This window comes from Hetaerina americana, unplaced genomic scaffold (genome assembly GCF_022747635.1).
Source record: "Hetaerina americana unplaced genomic scaffold, ioHetAmer1.1.p SCAF_4, whole genome shotgun sequence".
Taxonomy (NCBI): Eukaryota; Metazoa; Arthropoda; class Insecta; order Odonata; family Calopterygidae; genus Hetaerina; species Hetaerina americana.
This window is the reverse complement of record NW_027286985.1, coordinates 31,265,602-31,291,453: the sequence shown is the minus strand read 5'-3', so window position 1 is coordinate 31,291,453 and position 25,852 is coordinate 31,265,602. Positions and strand designations below refer to the sequence as shown.

General features: G+C 36.8%; 1 protein-coding gene across 2 annotated transcripts in view; it reads left to right on the top strand.

The window, feature by feature from the left end:
- MetRS (methionyl-tRNA synthetase 1) overlaps window positions 1-25,852 on the top strand; it is a 47,659-nt gene that overhangs the window by 5,271 nt on the left and 16,536 nt on the right. Inside the window, exons 2-11 of one of the 2 annotated variants that reach the window (XM_071590627.1) lie at window positions 8,962-9,099; window positions 10,340-10,515; window positions 10,825-10,932; window positions 11,241-11,382; window positions 14,388-14,521; window positions 16,585-16,706; window positions 16,838-16,954; window positions 20,859-21,152; window positions 23,162-23,348; window positions 25,004-25,168. In XM_071590627.1, coding sequence (XP_071446728.1) covers window positions 9,087-9,099; window positions 10,340-10,515; window positions 10,825-10,932; window positions 11,241-11,382; window positions 14,388-14,521; window positions 16,585-16,706; window positions 16,838-16,954; window positions 20,859-21,152; window positions 23,162-23,348; window positions 25,004-25,168 — 1,458 coding nt within the window. In that variant the 5' untranslated portion in view covers window positions 8,962-9,086. Of the gene's footprint in view, window positions 1-8,961; window positions 9,100-9,813; window positions 10,027-10,339; window positions 10,516-10,824; window positions 10,933-11,240; window positions 11,383-14,387; window positions 14,522-16,584; window positions 16,707-16,837; window positions 16,955-20,858; window positions 21,153-23,161; window positions 23,349-25,003; window positions 25,169-25,852 lie in introns of those variants that run through there. The other variant, XM_071590626.1, reaches the window with a different exon arrangement.

Here is a 25,852-nt window from a genome sequence, read left to right as displayed (position 1 = left end):
GTTGGTAGAAATAAGGGCAATGATTTTAACTTGTGATTTTGAATGCATGTTTCAATTATCCAAATGCTCTGTACAGATACAGGTATTAATGCTATTTATCCTTATGGTCATATTACATCTCTTTCATAATACAGCTTAGGTTTCAATTGTTGAACAAAATTTGTCAAATATAGTCATGAGCACTTTCAATAAGTAATTGAATTATGTCTTGAATCAGTTGATTAATCGCGCATATTTATTTTGTTGTAGAGTATACTTTTTAGCTTCGGCTAGTGCATTCATCAATTTGTGGATGTTTGATATCCTTGAATAAGATAAAATTTATGAAATAATCTCCAGAAATGGTGTAACTCGGCAACTGGAAGCTGCCGATAAATAACACTAATTACCCAGTAAAGGACAGCCGTTCCTCATAGGGGCTGATAAAAAGCAGCTACTTCAATGGATGCAGTACTACAAGCTGGAAGCCAACAGTGAACAACTCCTATTCCCCAGGAGTAGCAGCTTATCAGCCACTATCTCATTTCATTTTTGTATGCCCATTGAGGTAAGGTAGTGTCCTGTTCCCCATTCAGCTGCCTAGACCACTGGAAGGGGTTTTCTTGAGAGAGTGCATCGATCAAGTGGAATAAAAGAAATAGGTTTGGACTGGAGGCTGGACCATGGATTTTCAAATCTACAGCTGGAGACATGGAAGTAGGAATGCAAAGATTGGGCGTAGATATTGTTTACCGGGGGAATGAAATGTCCTTGAGAAAGAAACTTTTGAAGAGGAGGTGACAACTAACATTCACTTTGGATTTGTGAATGGAATGGCAGTAGTGGAGATTATACTTTGAGCTCCTATGGTCATTGCAGAGAGGGCAGGGAAAGAAAAGCAATTGGATGCTATGGAATGGGAATATTGAACAAAAAAGGAGGAAGGCTACGGAAATCCTCGACATAAATGGAGTGAATGAATGTGTTTTGTCATTGGGGCATGTCTTTCACGCACAGTTGTCTATCCTATGCCAATCCCTTCATTCTATATTTTCCTTCCATTGCATTGTCATCTCCCCTCTGGCACCTACTGAATTTTTCCTCATTTTCCTTCAATCAATTCTTCCTAGGCATCCATCAATAAGTAAATCTAATTCTCTGCCTGATCAGTTTCCATTTTCTTATGGTAATATCATGCCAGCTGTCATCAGGACTCCCAGCATTTCACTTTCTATCCATATAGCTGTTAGTACTCTCTAACTTCCTCAATTTCCTCTGTTTAATTGTCTCAATTGTTTTTTTTCTACGTTTCTTAATTTGTTCATATTTGAGCCTTTCAATGCCAATCTCCAGACTGAAAATATTGCCTCACTCTTGCTTAATCATTTGTCTAATGGCCTGCACAGCAATCTTCCCTTTTTATTTCATACCTAGCCTTAGCTGTAGGTGTTGCCATCTTTTCCATTTTTTTGGTTATTCTCATTCCTATTTCCTCATATTCTTTGTAAAGATCTTCTAGTATGCTATTTATTGCTTGTTTCATTCCTACCTCTCACCTTGTCACCATCATTATATCCTTATTCTCCTTACACATACTCATCTTCTTCCATTCAGACACTTTCCAATTTCCTTATAGTATTCGTATATGGGGGCATGGTGCTGGGCTGCCGAATGAAGAACTCGGGTTTGATTCCAGGTAATGCCTCTTGGCACTCACAGTTCTACCCAAACTAAGTGGTTTTTTGTTACCAGGTTTTCCTAGGAAACCACTGCAGAGAGAAGTAACTGTCCCCCCTATCCTGATGTGAGACTTCTGCACACCATATGGGGCTTATTACGAGGTGAGCTGTACCCACACCTATCAAATGTTTGGGTCAATTTCTGTGGTTGGTATTGTATGGCTCATAAACTTGGTCATTTGGGCAAGAGAATAAGCTTAAATTTGAGGCTTCAGATAGGTGGGTCGGGAGGAGAATGGACTGAAAGAAAACAAAGGAAGAAGTTTGAGGCATGTTAGGGTGGAGAGAAAGTAGTTGGGAGAAGTCAAAGGCAGGAAAAATGGATGCAGGAGGTACTGGATGGTTATCTTTTTGTTGGTTGAACTTCCTGGAAATCAAGTGATGCAGGGAAAGGAGCTAAACCCCCCCCCCCCCACCTCTCATTAACTTGATGTATGAATCTCACATTGAATTGGACTTAGTGCAACGTGAGCTCTACCTTCACCTATGAAACCTCATACTGGAGTTTTTTGTTGATTTCTGTTATTTTTGAATGCATGGATGTAAATTACACAGGCTTGGGTAAGCTTAGCAATCTGGAATGGAAGCTGTACCAAAGACTTGAGAAACAGGATATCTACAGTTAAGAAAGCTTTTGGAAAGGTTGAAGGACTTTTGACCGCAAGTAGAACTGAGAAATTGGTTAGCTAAATGTTTTGTTTAGAATTTGGTGCCTAACAGTAGTGAAACAGTGGATGGGTAAAAAAAGATGAAAAGTTTTGAAATATGATTGTGGAGAAGAATGCTTAAGGTAGAGTGGATTAATAGACTGAGAATTGAGGAAATAATTATTAGAATAGAGGAGGGGAGAAAACTGTCGAGGGAAATTAAAATGGGAAAGATGTCTTGGTCAGGGTGTATCCTGCACGTAAATTGATCCGTATAAGTCCTAGAGGGAAATAGGAAGAAGGATTGGAACACTTGATGAGATAAGAAAGGATGCTCAGATGAGATACAAAGAAGATGCTCAGGATCCAGTGCAATGGAAGACATCCATTTGAAACTTTTCAGGAGACAGTTCCACTCAATAGAGTACTGACAGTATCAAGCCAAGCAAAGTGGCTACTGTAGTTTGCGCTAATGATGCAGCAAATGGATATTGGAAAATTCCTATTGAAAAACTACCTCCAAAGAAGATGCATGTGGATATTGCAAGCATACATGAAGATTTCAATTTGGTTGTATATTAATGAAGAAGGTATTGATGAAGCTAATGCATTAGCTATTTGAATGCAGGTAATAGCAGTGGATTATAACTTGCTTGTGCTGTAGGTAATCTTTATTCAAGTTGCAAGCATATCATGAACAATAGCAAGTAGAATAATAAAAGGATAGCCACCTCAATGAGGTAAAGGATGGTGAAAAACATTTCAAGGAACAAAGCACAAGATGCAATAAATTTTGGCACAAGGACGAGGAATTTTAAATGGAAATAGACTGAAGAAATGGCTCTGGAGTAACTTCACAATGGGAGAGGTCTTAATACAAAATAATTGAAAAAGAATTAGGTTGATGAAGGTGTCAAAGAGCATAAATACTATACTGAGGTCAGGAATTATTGATATTGCTCTCTGACTTATTAAAGGTGCGGAAGGGATGAATTTAATTAATAATTAAACAATGTGAAACCAACTCAACTGGAATAATACTATAATAATTGTCTCAATTCCCAATAGGAGAGGGTAGATCAATGGGAAACCATTTTGCACTTTGGGGATTACGATGGTGCGGTTGGTAAGGACGAGTACTGGCTTCCCACTCTGAGGGCCTGGGTTCAAATCCTGGTGATGGTCAGATTTTTTAGTGGTATCACGATTCCTATGTGGGGTGCTATGTGGAGAGCACTTTGAGTGAGTATCCCATCTGTTGAGTGGGGCATTAAATTGTGGACCCCTCGGTACCTTTCATTAAGAGTAGGCTAATGCTGGCGTTAGGTTTCTCTCCATTCCTTGAATATCCAACCCCTACCACATTGTTCACCTATCCTTTCTGGCACAAATGACAGCTGTCGGTTGCCTCCTCTAATAATTACTTCTGCTACAGTTTTATACTGTAAGAATGTCAGCACATGCATTTGACTCTTAACTACTATCTTCAGAATGACAGAAATTAAAGTGGAGGAATTCCTTCTTGTAAGACATCTGATTTTTGGAAAAGTACAAGCGAAGGATGGGTTGCAGTAGTCCAGGGGTAAAGTATTGGACTATTGACCAGAGGGTCTGGGTTTGATTCTTGGCATGCCACTCTGGGTACCCTCAGCTTCACCCAAGTTGTGTGATTTTTTGATTACCAGGTCTTCCTGGAAAACCTAATTGGCACAGGCAAAGGAACTGGCCCTACCCTGATGTGTGAATTTCAAATGCCATTGTATTTAGAACCGGGTGAACTCTAACATCACCTGCCCAACTGACCTTTGGGTTGATTACTGTGTTTATGGTTTTACAAGGGAAGGAAGGGCACAAAAGAAACCAATCATTAAATTTCATTCCATGGGAAGCTTTCAGTCTTTCATCATTGTCATTTTGAGTTATCAATTTGCGGACTGGTTTTTAGCAGTTTTCCAAACTATCTTGTTCCAATTAGCCAATTCCATGATATCCTCAAAGCTCAGGAATGTGACTCCAATAAATTGGATATGTCCAATCAATTGCCCTATTCTTGTGTCCTTTATAGGCTTCTCTCTTCACCCACTCTTTGAAGTACTTCTTCATTTGTTATTCTGTGTAGCCATTTCATTTTCATCATTATTCTGTTGCATCACGTTTCCATTGCCTCAAATATTCTTTTTTACCCTGCCAATACTATCATCCAATCATCACAACCATAGAAAAGTAGACTCCGTATATAAGTTTAAATGAATCGCTTATGTATGCCTATGCTAGAACTGTTTGTAGTTAGTTGTTGCTTCTTCTGATGGAAAGCCTTCTTTACCATCCTATTCTGCTTACTACACACTTCTTACTTCTTCTATCACCAGTGATTCTGCTTCCTTAATAACACAACTCTTCCACATGTTACAGCATGTCTTTCCTTGGTCTTACTTGGAGACTATCTTGCTTTCTTTGACTGCAGACCATTTTCTCAGTCTAATCTTGTTTATCTTGAGTTTTTACTAATTCATCCTTTTCTCCATATTGGCTAATATCCTTTTAGAATCTTCTTTCTTCTGTTAAAGGTAACTTAGCTGGGTTTAGTTTTTGTTTGTACAATCAGAGCTCATTATGATAAACTAAATAAAAACTCCAATCATATTCATTAATAAATTTTGCAGGTATAACAAAGAAACATACTTTATTAATTGCATGATTGTTAGCAATATCAATGACAGTGGAAGAAGGAAACGATTGGTTGAATAGCTCTGGTAAAGAAGTTATTCTGATAGAACCATAGTCTCTTTTGGGTGTAGAGTGAGGGCACAGCCATCACAATTTGGCTTGCAAAACAATGAAGTCTCAGGTATTTTGAAAGATATTGGGATTTTATGGATTTTAGAATTTTATCTCCTAAACTCAGTGAATTAATTTTGTGTTTCATAATTCGATTTTGCCTTCAGAATGGAATTAATGTATGCTTATTCGTACTCATAATGTGGTAATCCCCTCATTTGTCCCCTCTCTTTGAGTAGTTTCCCTCAATAGAATTTAGCTTGTTTGACCTTAGCTTCAGGGTCTTCAACAAAGAGTGCTAATGAAAAGAGCCTAGGATGTAAACAAAACGCCTTTGGGCTAAAACGTGATCTAAAGGACCTCCTGCTGCTCAGTTAACACGCTACACCTTCACTGAATCCATATTGAGTTATATAGCAGCCTGCTAGGGAAGAAATGCAGCTCCACAGATGCTTGAAGCATTATGTGAAAATAGTGCTAATTCCAACCTCCCACTATAGATTACCATTATCATACTGATCCAGAACCCCATTCAACCTTCATCACACATGGCCAGCCTCTGACTATGTGAAGTATTCTCATTCATGCAGTAGATTAAAGGATGAGGCACATGTTTATCTTGGAAAATATTATGAGATTTTGGTTCATAAATTTGTAGAGCATGGTTCATTTTCACATGGATGTTGATAATGTTGTAAATGTTTTGCCATTTTTTTTAGCCCTGAGGTTTTTTAAACTCTCCTTTTATTTGAAATATATTTTGCTCTTTGTTAATTTTTGGCTTGTTTTATCTAGCTTTATTTTTAAGTTCAAAATAAACAATTTGGCTTTTCCGCTTAGAAAATTGTTTATTTACGACCTAGGTTTTGTAATAGTACAACATTGTCTGGTCATCATCAGTCAGGCCAGAAACTGTTTTATTTATCTAGCTTCTTTAGTGCTGATTCAGTTCAAGGAAGGCAAGTTTAAAGAAAAAATATCCTGATGAATTTCAGTAGCATGCAATATAAGTAATTAAAAAGTATATGAATGGAATGTATTTCTTGTGCATGTAATGCATAGCGCTATCTAAGCATTTTTAAAATAAGTAGAATAAATCTGGGGAAAAAATTTATTGCTGAACAAAGTACAAATTAGTAAAATTCTTCATAAGAGTACCCTTATGTATCTACATGCCAATACTAGTGCCTCTGCCAATTGTGGTATGCTTCCTGTAAGATATCAACAGGACCCTCGTCCAGGCATCTCATCATGGCATAATCCAGTGGTCCAAAATGGTACTCAAAGGGGTTATACTTGGGTCATACTCAAAGACCCATGTCTCGTCACCGGTAATCACCTATTCTAAAACATTTGGGTCACTTTCACAGTGGTCCGAGAGATCCAAGGCAAGGTTACCTTACAAGCAGTCTTCGGACAACACCTTGGGGACCATCTTGGCACACCTTTCTCATGGTTAAATCTTCTATAAGAATGCGATACACCATGATTATCTGAATATTACACTCAAATCTAATATCCTTACACTTGGGGGTCAATCAGAATTGAGCATGTGTCTAACTTCTTGCACATTTTCATCACACTGTGTTGCTGATGGGTATCCAGGGTATTTCTCATCGTCAACATCCTCGTTACCTTCCCAGAACATCCTGTGCAAGAGAAAACCATCACTTTGGAAATTTATCCATCTCCACAAGCATCCTAAACCATGGTCATGGTCTCCAAACCCAATTTTCCAAGCTTAATGCACAATTTTATCACATATCATTTCTTCATGGAAAGTGTCATCATGAATTAGTGATATGATTATCGAACTGAGATCCATTCTAGCAGCAATCCACACACTGTAAATGCCCTGTAAATAATAAGGTGATTTGTTGAGGAATTGTAATTCATACTGCAAATAAAAGATCTTAGTACTCAGTTAAATATACAATACCATTTGTAATTCAGAAATTGATGAGTGTATTATATGGTATGATTTCACTTGAAGGTAATTATGTAACTATTGTCTCTGATGATGGCAAATTAAAAAAAATTGACTAAGCAGATTTTATATTTAACTGGTTCCTTACCTGCATTTCATCATATACATTTTTTAACTTTTGATCTTTATTGAGTAAGATTTTAATTACAACCTTGCCATTCTTTGGGAAAGCCCTTCCAACCCAAATGAATGAGTGATCACTCGTTCAGATGGTGGTGATAAAATGTGTAGTTGAAGTAATTGCAAATACACTAACTATATTCACTCAGTGTCTTGCCCTGCAATATCATCTGGCAAAGGAGATAGTTATTACTAATTTTCCATACAAGTTGGTAGGTAGTAGTGATGAGCTTGGAAAAGGACAAAAATTAGATGATGCTGATTTTAAGAAGCAGACTAAGATGGTGTGGTATGAATTTCCCAGATAATGAGAAATGGTGATCATTTCTACAACATTTAAAATTTGTTTTGGGTTCTGTAAACCTTAATATTTTAATAATCTCCAAATGTGATCCGCCAGAAAAATTACTGGATATAATTTACTAAGATGGTGTTCCTTCTGAAGAGAAACTAGCAATCTTTATCTAGCATGATCATATGGCCCATATACTTTTCCTGTATGCAATACCAATTAATTCTGGTGAGTCTTTCACCAAGCCTTTACAATGCAATCCTATCCATATTGTACAACCACTGCTATCACATTATTTTTTATCCTCCCCAAATATAATGAAAGCAGAATTAAAGCAAAACATAGAAGCTGGTTGTGTCATACACACATCTATCTTTTTTATTCATTTGTTCAGGTATTCTTCATCAATAGCAATGTCATCTAAATTGTTGAGCACTCACTTGCTTACCATTTCATTAGGTTTTTTTCTTGACTAGAATTTTAAATAAAATATTCTATAGTTAAAGACATTCTTTGATTGTTTAATAAAATTAATCTACATATCAAAGTAGTGTTTTAGACATTTTATTGTGATGTTTATACAATTCATCCTACCCTGACTGCATATATTGCATACTCGATGATGCTTATCATACTTGTATTAAGCCTTATCTTGGTTTACTTCCCAAAAACAGCAGTGCAATTGTACTTAACAATGTAATTTATGTTCGTTAAACTGTAGAAAAACATTGACCTGGAAAAAACTTATTGTTATCTTGAATAGACAACTCTGTACTAATGATGAATGAATGTTATCTATGTATGGTATGCAGTATAGAAGAGAGTAAACTGCCCTTTGCTGTTGATTGCTCACATACCCCACTGACATCCTCATGTATGAAACATCTTTTTAATGTACAATAAAGCATATTCCATTTCGTGGTTAATAACAAATTTTTGCATGAAAAATTAGGTAAAGAAGCAATGAGTAAGATGTTGGCTATCTTTTTTATCTCTATCAAAAAAATTTTCTTTTGAAACCTAGAGCCAAATCTTTTATTCAATCTCCACCATGATTAGGCTTTATTGAAATGGATATAATTTTGTCTGCTAGTGCATTGCAGAATCTCTTTATCTTAGCAGACTCATATGTTCTAACAGAAGGTAAAAACAAGCTTAAAAGTATAATACCTAGATACACTCCTAGCCTGTAATTTGATTAAATTTCTGTTAGTGAGCTTTGGTTCTGTAAACAAGATTCATATTCTCACTCGTTCACTTAGTTCTTATTGTCTTTCTTTTGATTACTCCGGTTGTACACTTTTATGATCATGGATTTAAAAATGGCAGAGTACCTTTAAGAATTACATTAGGAATCTACGGTGTAGATAGTGCAAAATGTGTTCATTGTTGCATAACGTTACCTTTTCTTGGTTGCAGTGTGCCTTTTCTGTTGGAGTATCCAAAGCCAATACAACTATCCCACTCTCGATAGTAGATTTAAGCTACTAAAGTTGAGAGTCTGAAGTTCAGCCTTACCAATATGTTCAAATTTGCAGTAGGTGATGACAAGTATGAGTAAGTTATTTTGTTTTTATTCTATGTATAAACTGCTGCTTTTAATTGATATGTGATGATCCTATTATATCATCGGGCACCTGTAATTATTCATTGAAGTCAATGTTGTATGCTTATCTATGTGAAATGTTTTAATGACTTCTTTGACCAGCTCAATTTGTCTTAAAGACTCAACGAGTGAAATATAATGAGATGCAGTCGATTGTCTATCTGTAAGCCTTGGATTAAGTCGGTATCTGTATTTAATTACGCAGGAATGAACTAGCACCAGTGATAACTTGACAATAGGCTGTGGAATTTTGAAGATATTCGTAACAAATTTGCTATTTACCAGAGCGAAGATAAAATTGAGTTGATGAAATTATCTTGGTATTATTCACTGTGCTGTAGGATTGTATGTGATTTTGAAGTAGTTTGTTGTTACAATAGGTAATAAATGAGTGTATTGGCTTATAGCAATATTATATGTCCCTCGCCACTCGAGAAGGTGGCGGCCTCCTCAGATCCCTCGGACATAAGATGAAATAAAATGGCAACTGTAAAATATTAACGAAATCCACTTTTTTTCTTTAAAATTACCATCATATCAATTCCAAAGTATCATTCCGTGCGATGATAAATGTCTCTTAAAATAAAAATACCTCCATCTGGTCTAAAATGGCATTTATAAGAAATTCATTTTTTTTATAGTTGGTATTGCTTCTGAATCAAAGTTGCAGTAGAATGATTGTAGGCAGTACACGTGTGTAATGGATAATTGATTGAAGATCTAGTGAAGTTATTGTTTATAGATTTATTAGTGGTTTTTATTTTTAATTTTTTAATAAGTGAAGATGAAATTAAGGACAGCATCCCGCAATTCCTCCACTTTGAAGTTCTTGATCGCTGCGAACTTAGCAGACGTTAAACTTGTTGTGGATGTAGTTGGTAAATAACAAGTTTCGTTTAATACTTAAAAAAATATTTCCGAGATGAATATGACGGTATAAATTAATTTAGCATAAAATAAACATTTACAGTCCTATTAGTCATTTTGGTTTATAATATGACCATTTTTGTCGATAGATGTAAAATGATGCCACAGACAACCTTAGCAAATTTACGAGTTAATATAAATGAATGAGGACTCTTAATTTCAGCCTTTATAAAAATGGTCTTCAGCGCTGTGATTTCAAATCTTGCCCTTACATTAATATTCAGTAGCTGTTAATAATACACTTAATATTTTAATTTTATTCAGATACCTCGACTCTTGGTACTAAAAGGCAATCACTTCTTCTATTGGATTCCGGGGAACAAATTTTCTCCCCCAATTCTGGAGCATGGCTTTTGATGAAAGAAAAGTCTGTGAAAAATCATCCTGAAGAGGAGTCAGTTGTGGAGCAATGGCTTGAGTGGGAGGCAATAGCTATGCAGGTTAGGAAAATCAAAGTTTTATATCCTGCTTATAATTATGTGCAGCATGATATTCTAGCAGACTATGCCAACGACTAGAGTGTCCTTAGTTCAAATCAGACGTTCCGTCTTTAAACTGATATTAAAATGCCTCTCGGTTTGGTTATTTGAGTATCAGAGCTCTGTGGGAAACCGCAAGTGACTCAAGGAAGGTATCGGTTTTTCATAACTTCATGGCATGAATTTAACACACTTGAAGGCTTTCTTTAGGCATGGTTTTACTGCTAAAATTTGCATAAGGTGTGCATCCTTGGTAATTCATCTTTTCAGCCTGCAGCTGATGCTACGAATCCACTCAGAAATGAAAAGAGACCACCAAATCATGACATCATCTCCAAAGTGGAAGAGGCATTGAAATCTTTCAGTTTTTTGGCTGAGGTATGTGTACCTTTTTTATCGGAGAGATGATCTCTGCAACTTTTCCTGATGAATTGTGTGTTAAAAGTAACATACTCCACTTACGATTCCATAAAATTGAACAAAATACAAATATATTTTAAGCCTTACAAATGATCTCTATTTATATTCACCTATTTATATATTGGATGGTGTCTATCTTCTCTGTTTTTTTCGACATTCTGTGCTGTAACTTTATGTATAAGGCAAAGTGATACCTTCTATTAGAATCAAATTAGTCAATTTTCTATTTTATTAAAGCTTAAATTATTTTTTTATATTTTTAATAGACAGAAGAAGCAACAGTTGCTGATGTTTGTGTATGGTCTTCATTGCACTTTATGTTGATTGATCAAGATGATTTACTGTCTACATATCCTAACCTGAAGAAATGGTATGATAAACTTTTAACCCAGGAATCTTTTAAGGCAAGTGAAATTCTCTGGTTGACATAAATGTAACTTATTGCTGATATACTTGTTTTTCAACACATTGATTGACATTCTGGCCTTGTTCTTCCGAATTCAGAAAGCATTGAATAGTGATGCCTTCATACCTTGGTAGTTTATTATAGGATTTTGGCAAGAAGTAATGCTGAAAGAGTGTGTTTGTACCTCATGTATGTGTATGGTGTTGTGTGTATGGTGGCACTCTCCACCCATTGGGTTCCCTAGCCCCACGCAAAACAGACAAGGTTACCTTTTAGTTCTCTTATTAATAGCTTTGTAATTTGCTGCTGATGCCACAACCTGGGTGCCAGGAACTGGTTGGCAACCCTCACGCTACCCCTCAAGGACAACTCTACATTCACCCCCTTCCATCTTTCTACTCCCTCACTAAGCTTTTTCTTCAGTTACGCATATGCCTCTCTTTCTGTATTCTGATGGTTGTTACCCAACAAAACCCCTAGTAAGTTAGCTTCTTTCCTTCTACTTCAATGGCTTAAAATCTCTTTTCATCCCTCTGCCACACCACAAGCCCTTGGATTTCTCCCTGTTTACTGCTGCTCTGCAGGCTTGACTGTATTCTTGGAAAATGTCCTCCATTGCATGGAAGTCTTGATTTTCCATGATAAAGACGCTGATGTTGTGGTGGAAATGGCCAGCAGTTTTTCTTCATTTTCTAGTACCAGTGTCCCTGTTAACTGCTTCTTCAGTGTTGTAAGTAGGGGTGTGTCAGGAAGAGCATACAGTTGTCCTGATAGGGACCAGCCTGTCATATGTACTTTGAGAAGGGAATGGGAGGGGTGTCAGGCTTTGTTCCACCCTGGTGAGCACTGTTGACCCCTCAAACAGGGTTTTAATGCAATCGGTAAAGGTCTTCCCTAATCCCATTGCTATCATGGTGGTGAATAGCTAGCCTCGATCAACCCAATTGAAGACACCTTCCCGGTCTAAAGAGTGAATGCCCAGGTTGTGGATTCTTTGATTGGAAAACCTTATATGATCCCTGACCAAGGGTAGGTTTTGATGGATGCTCCCTCTGAGGACGGAGCAACTTAGTTTGGAGGAGATGACACTCTCCATGAAGCCATTCAGCCTGTTGGAAATGACTTTGGTGAGGAACTTGTAGTTGACCGTCGTTATGGAGACTAGTCTCCAGTTTGGCAGCTTGATTTTGTTTCCTTTTTTGTGAATAAGGGGTGAGTACTGCCCTCTCCATTGAGGGAGGTAGACATCCCCTCTGGAAGCTTTCCATTGTCATTTCTTGGAATGGCATTTTATGTTCTAGCCAGAATACTTCGTAAAATTCGGTCGTCAGGCCATCTTTCCCTGGAGATTTTCTGCTTCTGAGGGACTGCATGGCTACTTAGTACTCCTCTGCCGTTACGTCTTCGTGTGCCTAGTCATGCTCCTTCTCCTTCAGAACACGCAGTCCTGTGGTGAGTTCAGCCATGCATTGTGGGTCCAGGATGTTGTTTGTAGCTTGTATTTGTGGATGAAGTATTCCATTACTTGCCTCAGCAGGTCAGTCTGGGTGTTGATTATGCCGTTGGGCATTCTTATCAATGTGAGCACAGTTGAGGACTTGTGGTTAGCCATCCTCGTGGGATGCGTCTTTGGCCACTAAGCCCTCGCTCCCCATATTGGCCATATTTTTCTGTCTCCTTCTTGTACCACCTTCTAATGTCTTCTCTCATTTCCCTTGCCTGTTTTGTCATGCCGGGTCTAAGTATGGCTATCTTCTTCAGCTCTCGCAGGTGGTGGTATTTTTCCTCCCTTCCTATCTTGGGTTAAATCTTCCTATGGGTTAAATGGAAGAAGGGACCATTTGGTCTCAATTTTTCCCAAATAAAGACCTCTATCTATCTATCTATCTATCTTGTGGAAGGTGTGGTAGGTACCTTTCACTTCCGCTTTCTACCTCCCCAGGTTTTCGGTGGATCTGTCCCGGTGTCTTGCAACTCCCATTGTTCACTCCAATCCACATCTCCTGTCTCTCTCCGGAGCGTGTAATTAAAGTGTCCCACCATGATTGGCATCGTTCTTACGTCCCTGGTCGTCACACCAAAATGCACATTAATTTTGGGGTGCATACAAATTAGGGAAATTGAGATGATCTTTGCTTGCTGGGAAATGTTATAATTTATCTCATTTCTGAAATATTTTCAGTTCCAGTGATTAAAGATCACAGTATTCACCGATTGCAAAATGCACTATTTAATCAATTACTGAGTGGATACTTATTGCTCAATTTTTGTGGTGCTTAGAAAATGGCAATCATTTTCTTTTTTATACATGAAGTATAATTCACCTGTTTTTGTGTATGCACTTTCATACTCATGTATTCCAAAAGTTTATTGGTACTTAATATTAATGGTCCTTAGAATTGAAGTTTTCATCTAAAAAATTCTATTTTAAATCTGAAAATCCAAGCCAGATAAGATTAATCTATCTCTTAAAATTGATAAGTGCACATCACTTCATATTTAATGGATTGATTTAGGCTAGACTCATGTTCTGGCAATAGTTGTCTTTATCAGACAACATTTTAGAGCTAACTGTTGACCACTGTTGTCAGGTTTTTGATTGGTTGCATTGAGCCCTTCTTGCCATCCTGCATTTGGTTAAACCCAGATGATGTGCAAACAAATTCTTTTATTACAAATCCATTTTTATTTTATATTATTTTATTTGAAAACATCGTTCACATACAGCAGTGGCGCCAATTTAGAGTGAAAAATATAACAAACTTTTATTTTTTTTATAACTCGTATCAGAACTCAGTATTTCTGCAATCGGGTAAATAATCTTTTTAAATGGAACTTTCATATTTTTTGTTGGTTTTTTTTTAACAATGAATCACTTGTCTTTGGTCCTTCAAAAGCTAGCGTAATAAGTAGCGGAAATCATGTTTATTAGTTACTTACAATGCCTCAGGGTGCTTACAATGCATAAAATATTTTCTCATAGTCTTTTATATGTTATTCCAGGCAGCTGTCCAAAAGCTCAATGAACTGAAGGTGTCCTGCTGTGTTGCTCAGTCAGATGGCATGAAAGCCAAATCACATGCTGTGAAAACCAAAGCCCCACTTGCAGCAGCTGCTCCTGTGAAAGTTTTACCTAAATCAGTAAGGAAGTAGTATATGTATTTTGTATGAGATATTATTGATTTTGTTGTGTTGTATTATTGATGGTTTCAAAATTTTAATTTTCCAGTATTAATCTGATTTTGGCATGGAAAGTAACCTTTTAATTCACTCCCTCCTTAAATTAAGCTTTAATAGACTTCCACACAATTCGTGATTATGTTTTTGTGTTTTTACTTGATTAGAAACACTTGCCTGCTCACATTTATGACACCACCTACTATATCAATTCCTTTATGAGCATCAAACCTATACAGTTGATGAATTCACGTCCCTGTCTCAAAGCAAATGATTTTAATCATAAATAACTTAGCAAAGATCCTGGTTCCTGTTTTAGTTTTTACTCAGTAACTTTACATTTTGATTTTGAGAATATGCTGACTCTGTATTATCCCCGCTGTGTTATCTGCAAAGCATATGAGCGTGTTCCATTGGTGTTAAAAACAACTTGTAGGAACCAATGAAGATTATTGTTATTATCATACAATTTAGCAGTATAGTAGGTTACACGCGTATTATAATACTTTTTTTTATGTTTTACGTAGCCCAAACTGCTTTATAACTGCATATAGTAATGGAATAATGTAGAGGTGTGTGGTCATGGTTACAAAAATATGCTTCTAGGAGGAATAATTCCCTTAGTTACAATAGCATGTGGCTGTATTTTATTTTGAAATATCATATGTCTATGAAATGGCCAACCTTCAGCTTAGGTTACTTGTGATATGTTTGGCTAGTGCCTAATTACGGGGAATATGTGAACAAGCTAACAAATAATCAGGATTTTTAGAAGAGTACTTGGTAAATGTGATGAAAAGGTCAAGGAGAAATGTTATCTGTCGTTGGTTAGGCCTCATTTAGAATATGTTGCAAGTATATGGGACCCTCTTTAAGTTGTTAATTGCCGAATTGGATCAAATGTAGCATATAGGAGCTAGATTTGTAAAAATGTTGTTATGATAAACTTAATAGCGTATGCAAAATATTAGAGTAGCTAGGCTGGGAATCACTCGCAGAGTGAAGGTTAAATTACAGATTAAATCTCTTGTGTAAATTGGAAGGAAGTTTATTTAGCATTCATGTTGAAAATATATTATTACCCCATTGTACTTCAGTGGGAGAGATCATGCTAATAAAATTAGTGAGATTAGGTAAATTATTCTGGTGTGTACTCACCCCTACCCCACACCCTTGCAGGGTGTATATAAATAAATAATTGTTAGACGTTTTTCTCCAGTAACCTGAAATTATGGGTATCCCAGTGATTCAAGCCAAATTGGTTACTAGAATGCTTCATGCTTATCCAATTAAGGAGTGTAGTAGCGAGGGTATTTGTGGTTGGAGATTAGGTTTTTTTTTACTTAGGGCTTGTTGTTCTGTTCCTATAATGCATATATGGTAATGAGAATGATAGTCCCAAAAATATTCTTGCCTCTTATTTGCCAACATATATTGGTGGTTTTGACTTTAGTTATTAGTAATTTGTTATTCAGACAACTGAGTGTTTCTGTTGACAAGGGAGTAAGAGAGCCATCAATGTATGTGGTAAGATTAATATCAAAATACTGATTTCAATTTTCATGCTTACTGCAAAGGCTTATAAAGCTTATCTCTTTTTCGTTAGTGTTCAACTATCAAAATACAGTTTGATGCAAATATTTTCTCTCCAGGGATAGCCATGTTTTAGCTGTTGGTGTAGTGCCAGATTATAAGCATTATAAAATGTTTACTTTCATGTTCTTGAATTTGAGGCGAGATTGCTTTTTTCAACTGTTTTTATTGTCCACTCCATGCTTGATATAATTAAAATGGTTGGCTGTATTAAGGAGTTTTCTGACAGGCTGTTATGCAAATAAAAAAATAATATTTTGAGATATGTGAATGACCTAACACACAGAGTATTAAAACTTTGTTGACAAATATCATTGTTGTCCTGGAAAACTTAACATGTACAAATATGGCAACCCTTTTTGTCAATTTGACAAAAATGCTTTTAGTGATGATAATTAATCATCTCTTTTTTATCACAATTTCATCAAATCTAGCCGCAAGAAAGTGAGTCACCAGAACCTGGCTCTGCATCTGAAGATGAAATTGTGTTGGCTGTAAAAAATTGGAAACTTGGCTGTCAAGATGGGCCAAAACCTAAGACACCTAAGCATCCAGTGTAAGTTTTACCCTTCTGTTAGTTGTTAATGTGATGAAGTCATTCTCGTTGTAATTTGTCTAATATTTAGTGAATGCAATTTAATCTCTTTTGAATGTGCATGCTAGATAAAGGAATTTTACTGATTTCAGGCTTCCTGTTGCTGGGGAGAGAAATATTCTGATTACTTCAGCCCTTCCATATGTGAATAATGTTCCCCACTTAGGCAACATAATTGGCTGTGTTCTCTCGGCTGATGTTTATGCCAGGTAAGCCATTAATTTACTTAAATTTTCATTGAAGATGCCAGCTCAAATTTTCCGTTTCAACTAGCAATTATTGAATCCCGCCCACGGCCTCTGTCTATAAGCTAAGAAGATCATGTGAAAGTGTATGCATTTTGTTCATATAAATTCATTATAAATATATTCCTCCATTCTCCTTGTCATATGTCGGATGTTTTGTATCTGATTAAGTTTTTTGTTTATCATTGATTTCAGAAGACTTTTAAATTGAATTGTAGCTTCTAGAAATGGGAATATGATGTCATCATTTATTTATCCCCCTACCATTATAAACATGTTAATTATTTTCAGACCTCATGAGGACATCCAATGAATTAATATAAATTATATTGGTCCGTGGTCATTTCACAAATGACAATAACAATAAGAATATTTGCTACAAAACAAGGGATATTTAACAATGCATAAAAGATCTGCAAAACATAATTTATAGAAAATAATATAATTGATACAATACAATAAATGAATCATATCCCATTATCAAAGCAATTACTACTTTGACATTATCATAAATTAAGGAACAAATATGTATATGTTGATGGAAGTGTTTTAAACTGTTTAAACTAACTTATTTACTTACTTTTCACACAATGCTGATTGCCCATTTTTGCATTTTAAGAGATGAATTGTTCTGGTGTATGCCTTCAGAATAATGTGCCATATTTAACCCTAGACGGTAAAGGGGGTGAAAAAACACCCCAAAGCAGTTGAAAATATCGTATTTAAAATAAATTTTCTCTTATCCAATAAACTTTGAAAAAAAATTTTTATATCACGTGATTCTACATTAAAAAACGAAAAAAAATGAGCCCTCATATGACTCATAGGTGTATTGGGTGTGAGATAGAAATTTTTGAAAATTGTTACCGGAATAGTGTGAAAAAAATAGCGTTACCGTTTTAGGGTTGTCTACTGTAGATTTAAGTACAAACTAAATAGATCTATATGGCTATTTCTGACATTGTCATCTAATTTTTCTCTTTACATAACTGTAGAACTCTCATTTAGGGAAGAATGTTTGGCAATCTAGCCCTGTACATAAATGATCATTATGCAATAAGATAAAATTGGGTATTCTTATGGAATCAGATGAAATGGAAGGCTTTAGCCAGGTATCGGCTAGTGCAATGGTTTGAAAGGTATTGTTAGAGAGTATGGAGCATAATTAGTGGAAGTGAGGAGGAAGGATTTGGTTATTCAGCTGAATCATTTTTAAAGATCCCAGGAATGATTTCAGCTGGAGCGCAAAGAGCTCATAAGTGTTGAGTGGACTATTTTGAGTACTTGCAGAATAATTTTGAGGGTTTTTGGGAGAAATGTGACATTGGAATGCTTTTCGGAAACAAAAAGGGACATGCGAAGGGGCATGAGGGTCAAGATTGGTGCCCGAACAGGAGGCATGGGGCAAGTGTGCACTGGCAAAAGGTGGTGTTAATGAGTTTAGAATGTGCGTTCAATGTCGTGAATGGTTTGCTGCCATGGCAGGGGGTTGGAAGAGGGGTGCACTTCTGTTATGAGACGGAGAAGGCAAATGTTGTGATGTGGGGAAGTGAAGAGAGAGAGGAATTGGGGAACGGAGTGACAATGACATATTACTGGGAGGAAAGTTTGAAAACTTGTTGATATGTGAGTGGCAGAATGAGTTGTGTGCGGGTCTAGTCCAGCAGGCGATGAATGGGAAGGGTCCATAATTGTTGTGAAGTGGAAAGGCCAAAGACTAATGCAGAGAAAGGAAGCTTAAAGGGGAGAACAAAAAAATCAAGGAAGATCACCAAACCACCTAGGGCTTTTATCCTAATGCTTACTACTACATGCAAAATGTGGCATCTTGCAGGATTAAGTAGGTTTAATTGAAGATAGATACTGAAAGGAAGTTTTCGCAGGGGTAAATGTAGGCGATAGTCACAACAATAATAATTAATAAATAAGAATGCAAATGTTAGTATACACTTAATACTGCCCTAAATACTGCAAAGGAAAAGTTTGATGCCAATGTATGATGCACAAATGACTAGTTAGTGTTAGGGATTGATAGGGTGCATTTAAACAGTAGCTAAGCACAAATGGGGATGGAGATTGTGTGGTGGCTATCGTACTGGCTTCCCACCCAGAGGACCCGGGTTCAAATCCTGGCGGTGTTGAATATTTTTCAGCAGTATCTCGATCCCTACTTGAAGTGCTTTGTGGAGGGCACTTTGAGTGAGTATGCCGCCCGTCAGATGGGACATTAAGCTGCAGACCCCTTGGCGCCTTTCGTTTAGAGTAATGCCGACGCCGGGTTTCTCTCCTCCCTTCATCCTTTCCTGTCCATCCCCTATTGCGCAAGTGACCTCAGCTGTCGGTCGCCTCCCCTAAATACTACTACTACTAAGCACAAATTAAGAGATTCGCTTTGGTAATACAAGGAATTCCACAAATTGGTATTTGTGGGATTGATAGGGAGAATTGAAACAGATGCTAGCACAATCATTATCCACACAATTTAAGGGAAATCACTTTTGAGCCCATGTGGAATCTCTAAACTCAGCACTGAAGACTAACTGATGTTTAGTTTAAACCAAAATGAGCCCAGAAAGGGGATGAATGGGAACAGGGATGCACAGGAAAGTGAATAGGCAGGAACAAGGATGCACATGTTGAAATTCAGGAACAGGGGTGTACAGGAGCAAGAGTGATTGGAAACATAAGTTCAGAAAGGAGGATGCAAAGGGATGATATTAAATGTGTAGAGGCGTGCCTGTTAATTGAACTTGGGCCCGCTGGTCAGTAGTTACAGCCCCTGGACTGCCATGTCCCCTCCATTGTGTTTAAATATAAAAATGAGAAAACAAATTATAGTCAATAAGCCTATTTATCTGAATTTTATTTTGATTCCAATTTTAAAAAATCTACTATTTCACTACACTTACTCACTCCTAATGAGTACCTATGCATGATGAATTTCTGTACAAATTTTCTTGATTCCATTTACCTCATTTACACAGTGGACTAAAACATCAGCTGAGGGTAGGATAATCACAAGTGTTTGCACCCAATATATTTGTTTGGTAGTCTTATCATTTAAGGTAGGTTTTAGACATAGATTGAACACACATTTATTTCTAAGCCCTGCATAACATGATAGAACCTGGTAACTGATTCCACAATAAAACTTTCTATTTTCCCATACTTTTTGCCTTCTTCATTCTATCCAACATAAATATTCTTTTCCTTTCTCTACCTTGTTTGCATAAAATTATCCTGTCTATCACAGTCTTTAGCATTTAATCATTGATCAAAATGTTTTGCATCCAAATTTCCTGCCACCTTTTAATTTCTCATTGCAATTCTTTCACCTCTTTCACCATGCATAGTACCTTTTCATTTGTTTTCATTTTCATTCATTTTACCTTTCCAATCCTCCTCACTCATATCTCTAAGGTCTCAATTATATGCTTATAATTTTGCTTCAATGACCAAGTTTCCACACGGTTCAAAACCACACTCCATGCCAAAGTTTTTACTAATTTTTTCTTAGCATCTTAAGTAACTGCTCCACATGCTTTAGTTTATGCCCTCTACATTTAACATTTAACTTATTCTTTCTCTTTCTTGAAAACATGTTAGTTTTGTGCACATTGATTCTCATCTCATCACTGATTTTTCATTGTGGTCAGCAATAATTGTAACCCCTTACCTGACTGGCTAGCTAAAGCTTGATCATCCATAAACCTAATTGATTTTATGAACTGCCAATTGATTTTCATTCCTATCTCCAGCTCTTCCCTTACCTCTTATAACATTTTTACTTTCATTAACAGTTCCTCAATATTTTCTAGTATGTTAGAAAAAAATGCTACCTGTTCTTATCCTTTGATTTTCATTGTAGGTATTGTAGGTTACGAGGATATAATACTCTCTACATTTGCGGGACGGATGAGTATGGTACTGCAACTGAAACAAAAGCTCTGGAGGAAGGGGTCACTCCTCAAGAAATATGCGATCGTTATCATGAATTGCATGCCCAAGTCTACAAGTGGTTTAATATAGGTTTTGATCACTTTGGCCGGACATCAACCATTCAGCATGCAGCCATATGTCAGAAACTCTTTTCTGAGGTCCATAAAAATGGATATACAAGATCTGACTCTATCGAACAGCAGTACTGCAAGCATTGTAAAAGGTGAGCTGGACTTATTATGTAAGGTAGCATAAGTATACTTCTGATATAAATGAATTGAGTGATTATTAGAGAGGTCTAAGGAGCAGGACTTTTTTTCCAACTCATGAAATGTTTATTAATTCACTTTTGCTATATTTGTATTGGCTGTGTCAATCCAAAACCTTAGCTGGTAGAATATCAAATAATATTAATAATTCTACTCACTTCTTTTCTATTTTTAATCTAATCTCTCTGTGAAAGTGGAATGTGCTAGTTCTTTCTGGGACATTCCACTACAGTGGAACCTCACTTTATGAGCGCCTCGCACAACAAGTAATGCGCATAAGAAGCAAAAATATTTTCCCCAGAAGTGACTGGCTGAACGAGAGGCTTTTTGTATAACAAGTGATCTGGAGATGAAAATTTCCAAAATGTTGGCGTGCCTGCTGCTTCAGTTTGTGTTCAGTACTCTTTCTGCTAGCTTCTTAGTGTTGCTGGTGATCACACATTTTTCCAAACTTTTGTTCAGACATATTATTCGCAATTTTTTGTGCAGAGTTAAATAATATTTTGAGCATTGTTTTAGAAATGTCCTCAAAGAAAAAGTTGTGAGAAGACAGCCATAAGAGAATAAAAATAGCCATAGAAATGGAAAGTAAAGTCATTGAAAAGCAAGAATGAGATGCGAGCGTGACTGATTTACCATTCACATACAATCTGTGCACATAAGCATAGGTACATTCACATACAATTTCTGACATAGGCCTAATTAGGCCTATGTCAGAAATTTGCAATATCCTTAAGAACAAGATTTAGGAGATAGAAATTCTCAACAAAGTTGAAAGGTTGGTGCTCAGATGGATAAATGAAAAGCAATTGCTCTTAAAATGCCAAAAGTGATATTTGTTGACCTCAATAAGTAGATGCCAGGATCATTAATGGCCAATGAAGAAGTATTTTAGGCAAGCCGCGAGTAATTCAAGAAGTTTAAGAAAATAACGGGCATCCAAAGTGTTCTCTGGCATGTTGAAGTAGCAAGATCTGGCTCAAAGGCAGCAGGGAACTTCATCAGTGACTTCAAGAATATCTACTGATTAGTAATTATTTTGATTCTTTTTTGCCATTTGCAAATTGGATTCACATTCCACATTGGCAAATAGGCAATAGAAGAAATGATGAAGATGATTCATTATCTGATGCTTCACCCTAATAAGGCAGTAGCTGTGTGTGCAACAAAATTATTTAATGATGACACTGTATTACTTTTGCGTAACATTTTTAAATATCAGCAAAAAGAAATGTCTCTAGACAGCTTTCTACTAAAAAAGAAGTACGAATGTATCACAAATAACTATTTCAATCCTTTTTTGTTTTCTGCAAATTGAATTCACATTCCAGGTTGTTTCATTCTGTGGTAGAAGAAAAGATGAATATAATCCATGATCCTAAACAATGTATATGTATATAATTTTCTTTGAATAAACCTTGTACATGATTTTTTTTCTATGGAATGCATTATCATATTTTAGATTTATTTATATGGGAAAATTTCTTTCTTTTAATGAGTGTTTTGCTTTGCAAGGATTTCTGAATGAATTCCTGCTCTTTAAGTGAGGTTTCACTGTACTAGTTTGTTTGATAAATTTATCAGAAATTCTTCAGCTAAATTCCAAATAGATCCATTACAATCACCAGTTATGCTCAATGATCTAATTTTGTATCACTTATGAATCACAGCCATATCTAGGGTGTTTATAAAGAATTAAATTGACCATTGGTGTGTTCCAATTTGTGCGTGTAGGATATTTTCCTAATCTTTGTCTTATTAATTCTACCTCATCTGAATATTGCAGTTTTGGCATTATTGAGCATTAAATGAGGATGTCAGATTAGTTATGATAAAGCTGTCATGATATTCTCATGAACAGCAGCAGTACACATGCATATTGTCATTATTTTGAAGTTTATATTAAACTAAGTTAATTGCTTTTTTGGTTTAATATTTAATATTAAATTCTTGTTTTGATTAGGTTTTTGGCTGATCGTTTTGTCGAAGGCACATGCCCCTGGTGTGCATATGTGGATGCTCGTGGTGACCAGTGTGACTCCTGTGGTCGTCTGGTGAATGCCAACGAACTCAAGATGCCACGTTGCAAACTGTGCTCCAGTACACCATCGCTCAAGTCATCCACACATCTTTTCCTTGATCTTCCCAAGGTACTGCGTCAAGATATTTGTATGTATTTGGCATCTAACTATGGAGAAATCATGTAATTGAAGAATAGATGAAGTTCAAATGAGGGCAAGTTGTTTCTAAAGCAGATGTAAGCAATTAATGATACTGAGAATGTATTAATTCATAAATGAGTTTTGCATGTTGAAGTATTGCCTTAATTGATTTTTAGTTTCCATGCAAGCAAATCTTCAGGTAGCTGGTGGTTAGGTATAATTAGGAGTAGTCTAACAGTCAACTGATGTTTTGTTAGAACCAATGACTAAGAACTGTTACATTTCTAAGCTCTAAATATATACATGGATAAGCTCTAGATACAATTTACGACAGTGAATCATTTATTAAACTCTACATAAGTGCAACTTCTCCTCATTCCATCCAACACATCTTATCCTTTCACCCCACTACTTAGCTTACCCAATATTCTTCCCTCTATAAGTCCATTACCACTTCAAAGCCCTTATGTACTATTCCTGCCTTGTTAGACTTTCTTCCAGCAACCTTCACTTCACCTAACATTCCAGGCATATCCTTGTTTGTTTTCCTATATGTCCATTTTATTTTTCCATTTTTCTCTACTCCCACATTTCAGAAGTCTCCAAATCACGCTCATTTTCATAGTGACTGACTGAGCTGTATGGAATCAAATCTCCATGCCAAAGTTTTACCTCATTTCCTTTGTCATTTTTAGTTAAGGTTCTTGTTTTCAACTTGCTCCTCTTGGTAAAAGCTGCCTTACCTAACCCAATTCTTATTTTAATCTCTTTACTACTTTGACCTTCACGCTTGTGCAGTTTGTGTGCAATGTACATATGTGTCCTGGTTGTACTCTATGGGAAGCAGTTGTGACAGAGTCCTGAACTGGTGGCCCACGACCCACTGAAGCCCAGCCCACATGCCTGAGCTGTCTTAGGCCCAATTCAGCCCACATTATGGGCTCGGTACTGTTTAGCCCACCCAGCCTATGTGCAGGCATTCGAGCTCACTCATGGGCATTTCACCTCCTATTTCAGCTGTACAGGCATTCTCTGTGGGCCTACAGCTGTACATGTGTGAGCTACATGCAGCTCGCAGTGACCTTTGAAGCTGAGTGATTCCCCTCCAGTCTCCCCTTCTGCTCCCCTTCCCAGGAACGTAATGCCATTAATTGGGATTGTTACTGCGGTGAAAACTTTTATAGATGATAATACATTGTAAAGACTCAAGGACTGTGTAAAATATTTTTCTATTTTATGTAATGTACTAAACCTTTTTCCTTGGAAACCCCACCGCTGCATTCTCCCGTCCATGCTTATGGCAGTCTGCATGTAGCTCACCCATGTGCAGCTTTAGGCCCACAACAGGCTTACATAGAATGCCTGTGTAGTCATCAGTGGGCTGGTACTGGTGTGCATGCATAGCCTTAGGCTGGCTCATCCAGCTCAGGCCCACTCATTAGGAGGCTTAGCTCATCAGCTGACATGAGCTGCCCTGAGCCGGGTGAACTGTGAGCTCGGGGCAGACTTTCAAGGCCCACGCAGGACTCTTGAGTTGTGGAAGAATATATGATATGTATAAATGTCACATATTTTAAAGATTTAATTAATAGTTGTGGAGCGTAATGAATTTGTGTGCTTCATTTTCATTGTTAATCCTCTAGATTGAACCAAAGTTGCGGGAATGGATGAACACTGTTGCAAATGGATGGAGTAACAATGCTCAAGTAATTGCACGGTCCTGGCTGAAGGATGGGCTAAAACCACGATGTATAACAAGGGATCTGAAATGGGGAATCCCTGTACCTGTGGAAGGCTTTGAGGACAAGGTACGTATTTTTAAATATGCTCATCTGTGGTGCTCAAGAGTTATAATTGGAGCTAGTCTCCTCCTCTTTTCAAATGTCACTTTAGCAAATGTCTTATTTTTATTTAAAACAATTGTATGTCATAATTAGAAAACTTGAAATACCCATCTCTGAACAGGATGTTTGAAAGACTAAAAAATGAACTAAAGTGGGCTCTCATTACTTCAATTTTGATGGTGCCCTTTTGCATATGGAAGGCATCGTTTCATGTATAATTTTTATTGATTTTAGCTCTGGGTTGACAATTCATCTATTGGCAAATTTAATTTTAATTTTGGCCTGTTGCCAGACATACCAAGGAGTGTCTTAATGAAGGTTTGCTGTAAATGCTTATTTCCCTTAGAAACCAACCAGAAGCATCCCATATCGTTAAAGAAATTGTTCTTACTATTTGTTTTAGTACAATGTGCATACAACAATCAGTGAGGTCACGCTTTATAGTGCCATTTGTGAGGAGTGAAACACCTCCTTGCTTGTGGCCCTATCTCGATTTGTCTCCACACGACAGCAATTCTTGTCTGAGCTTGCACACACTTGCTGTGAAAAGTATTTTGTCGGTGAGAATAAAGGTGTTAGAGAAGCAGGGCGCGCACATCTAATTTTGTTTTGACCTCGGGCAACTTATGCAATGCTTCAACAGGCATT